Consider the following 4,082-nt stretch of genomic DNA (forward strand, 5'->3'; position numbering starts at 1 on the left):
CCTTACAATAATTAAAAATAATTAAAATTTATGATTCCCCTTTTAGTCTTAATGAAATTACTAAATGTCACACAAATATCTAAAGATTTTTAAAATCAGAAGTTTCAAAATTTTTGCCATGACCCAGACAGCCGTGATTGGCACCCACACTAATCCTCCGTTGGGAGAACCATTACTACAACCTAACTAAGAAATTTTAAGAAACTAAAGAATTTAAAGATACGAAAGTGAGTTTAAATTACTAAATAAAATATTGAGTTCCCATAAACTCCGAAGGTCTAAACCAACAACTATTTGCAGAAATTCAACCCTTAGAACTGAAAGTCATTGTACCAAAACTCTATTAACCAACAAGTCTAAGAAAAGGGGGTGCAACCCCGAAAGCTAAACATAAACAACCTAAACATATAGTCTGAGTCTGAAAAGAGTGGACTAAACAAGAGAAATATCCATGGCTGCCTGAAAGAACTGGCTCATCCTTGAATCTGGTAGCGGACAAAAATCTCCTAGCTAAGGTTTGTCGATAGCCGCCTGAAGATGCCATCTACTAAAAAAAAAAGAGCAAGTGTAGTATCAGTACACGAAACCACGGTGTACTCGTAGGATCACGCAGATGCTCCCATAAGCACAATATACACAAGCATTTACAACGCAGTAGGCACACATATATAGAAAACATAATTCAGTTATCATTTTAGGAGCAACATACAATTTCCAAATTTCAATGACAATTAGCTATGAACGAAATTCACAAGTGGTCCTCTCATGGAACCCACACCCAAACTGTTAATGTGTCAGAACGTGACACCCGATCCGATATACATGTGTCGGAATGTGACATTTTTTTCATGCACCTTCAGCTGTCGTGATGCATAAGCTATGACATTTCTTTTCTACATCAACACAACACCGATGCCCGAATGCGAATCATCACAATAAATAATGATATCTTAACCTTCCACCGGCAAGGTCATAATACGTTCTGTGGTTAGAAGAGTCTTGAGCTTATGAAAACGCTCTTCACATTTGTCAGTCCACTTGAAAGGCACCTTCTTTTTAGTCAACCTTGTAAAATGCATTGCGATAGAAGCAAACATATTCACAAACCGACGATAGTAGCTGGCGAGCCCCACGAAACTCCTAACTTCAGTCACAGAGCCAGGCCGGACCCAATTCTTGGCTACTTCGATATTTTGAGGATCTACCATTATCCCTTCATTTGAAACCACATGCCCCAAGAAGGCAACTGAAGTCAACCAAAACTCACACTTGGAAAATTTGGCATACAACTCCTGTTTTCCAAGAACGCCCAAAATAATACGAAGATGGTCGGCATGCTCTTCCTTACTCTTTGAATAAACCAAAATGTCATCAACAAATATAATGACAAAATAATCCTGGAATGGTTTAACCACACCATTCATCAAACTAATGAAGGCTGCAGGCACATTGGCCAACCTAAACGACATCACTAAAAATTCACAGTGCCCATATCGGGTCCTAAATGCCGTTTTGGGTACATCCTCAGTCCTAATATTTAACTGATGGTAAGCGGACCTTAGATTAATCTTAGAGAAAACTGACGCACCCTGCAATTATTCAAAAAATCATCTATTCGAGGCAACATATACTTATTTCGAATGGTGACCGTATTCAACTGCCGGTAGTCTATGCACATCCTCATAATACCATCCATCTTCTTAACAAACAAGACAGGAGAACCCCACGGGGAGGCACTAGGATGGATGAAACCTTTATCAAGAAGCTCCTGGATTTGAGCTTTAAGCTCTTTTATTTCTGCCGGAGTCATGCGATAAGGAGGACTGGAGATGGGGAGAGTGTCTGGTTCCAAGTCAATGCAGAAATCTATATCCCTAACTAGAGGCATAGCAGGCAAATTGGTAGGAAACACTTCCTTGAATTCAGACACTACATGAATAGACTCAACAGAGGGAGAGTCAACATCAACATCCCGAATATGAGCCAGATAAGCCAAACACCCATTCCCCACCAATTTTCTAGCCCGAATGAAAGATTCACCTTAGCTGGCTTAGGCTTATATACCCCTTCCCACTCTAACTTTTCCCTACCCAGGATCTCTAGAGTCGTAGACTTAGCATTACAATTAAGCATAGCATAATAGAGGGACAACAAAGTCATGTCTAAGATTATATCAAAGTCAGTCATATCCAAAATAACCAAGTCAACCCAAGTCTGAAAACCTATAAAGAAAATAAGACAAGCGCGATACACATTGGTGACTATGACACTCTCCAACTGGGGAAGAAACATGGATGAGGGAATCAAGCACATCACATACCGCCTCAAATTCCAAGGCAAATTGAATTGACTCATATGAAAAAGTAGAACCTAGATCAAACAAAACAGTAGCCATTCGGTCACAGACAAGAATAGTACCTGTGATCACTTCATTATACACCTCAACCGCAGTCTTACCCGGAAAGGCATTAAACTGAGCCCTGTCATCTTGATGGGAAACCTCCTTACCTGGCTGCACTTATCCTCTACCTGCATTACCATTTCCCCAGCCTCCACGACCTCACAAATTTCCTCCTCTTCCACCATGTGGACATCCTCTGCCATTACTACCGCTTCCTGCTGGTACCACTGCTCTAGCCTGTTGCTGCATGGGGTCAGACATGCACGGATGGGGACAATCCCTCCTCATATGCCTAGGTTCTCCAAAATTGTAAATACTGTAGTCAAAAGATGGCCTGCTGTCTGACGCAGGTGCGGATCCCTGACTATCCTGAATGGAATTTTGCTGTAGAGTTCTCGAGTAGCTACCTGTAGAAGCAGCAGGGCTGACTGAAATGGCTGGGCTGCAATTATCGGCCTACCTGAACCTCTGGAGTAAGAACCATGAAAGTTACCTGTTCTCTTAGGCCTCTTAGCCAAGGCCTTGGCCTGCCCATCAAGTCTAACTCCTTCCACTTTCTACACAAAGTCAGTCACCTCATTAAAACATTTACCTGCAGAGGTCATGTGAACAGACAATACTTGCAACTCAGGGTTCAATCCCTTGACAAATAGATGAATCCTCTCGTTCTCTGTAGGGGACCAACTGGGTAGCATATCTAGACAAGTATGTAACTTCGCCTCATAGGTAGCTATAGTCATACCACCTTGCTCTAAATCCATAAACTCATCATTCTTTCGGTCCCGCAAAGTCCGGGGCACATACTTCTCCAGGAACAGAGCATAAAACTACATCCAAGTGAGAGGGGACAAGACTGGCGACCTGCATTCCACATAGCCCCTCCACCACTGCTTTGTCTCACCTTGAAGCTAAAAGTTCCTTAATTCTACTCCATGCTAGTGTACAATGCCTAACTTGTGAAACCTCTCATAGCAATCCGGAATGAACTCATAGGCATCCTCGCTCTCAGAACCATGGAACACAGGTGACTTCAACTTCAAAAACTTAGTCAACATGTCATGCTCAGTACTAGTCATCACAGGACCTAATAGCGGACGAAAAAAGGCATTAGTGCCTAATGCTCCATCCACCCTGGGATAGTAGCAGTTACGGGGCGGTTGATCGGAGGTTGAGCAGCTTGTACGGTTGGAAGGACTCCTAGGCCGACCAACCCATCCAGAAAAGAAATGATTTGCTTAGCTAACACTGGGTCTAAGGGAGGAATGCTGGTATTCCTAGCCGGTGCACCCTCCTCTGGTCCAACATCCTCCTCGTCTTTGATCTCCACATTCTCTTCTACCCTTTATTGGGGTGCATGAGGGACCTCTCCCTAAGGAACATTCTTAGCTGGGGCTCCACCTCTGACGGGTGCCAATCTTCCTCAGCCTCTGCCCCTTCCTCTTTCCCTACCCCTACCTCTACCACAGCCTCTAGCTGCGGACTCCTCTGCTAGCTCATTGATGGGAGTTACAGCCTAACGTTGTTGTATCGCGTGTTAACCATCCATTGACAAAAGAGTGAAAGTGATTAGATACTAATTTGGATCACCAGTTACCAATTGGAATCCAGTCATACCACAAAAAGAGAATATAAGATAGAGAGATTTCATAAAGTCCTATAGCCTCTCGAAGAAAAAATATTG

General features: G+C 42.8%; 1 protein-coding gene across 1 annotated transcript; it reads right to left on the reverse strand.

Moving 5' to 3' along the window:
* Positions 1-950: 950 nt before the first annotated feature.
* On the reverse strand, positions 951-2,604 carry LOC107061989 (uncharacterized mitochondrial protein AtMg00860-like). Its single transcript, XM_015312109.1, has 2 exons — positions 2,509-2,604; positions 951-1,292 (listed from the first exon to the last, which is right to left on the reverse strand). Exons 1-2 carry the CDS (start codon positions 2,602-2,604, stop codon positions 951-953), a joined length of 438 nt encoding a protein of 145 aa, XP_015167595.1.
* Between the last annotated feature and the right edge of the window lie 1,478 nt (positions 2,605-4,082).

Source organism: Solanum tuberosum, unplaced genomic scaffold, assembly GCF_000226075.1.
Source record: "Solanum tuberosum cultivar DM 1-3 516 R44 unplaced genomic scaffold, SolTub_3.0 scf00186, whole genome shotgun sequence".
In the NCBI taxonomy this organism is placed as follows: domain Eukaryota; kingdom Viridiplantae; phylum Streptophyta; class Magnoliopsida; order Solanales; family Solanaceae; genus Solanum; species Solanum tuberosum.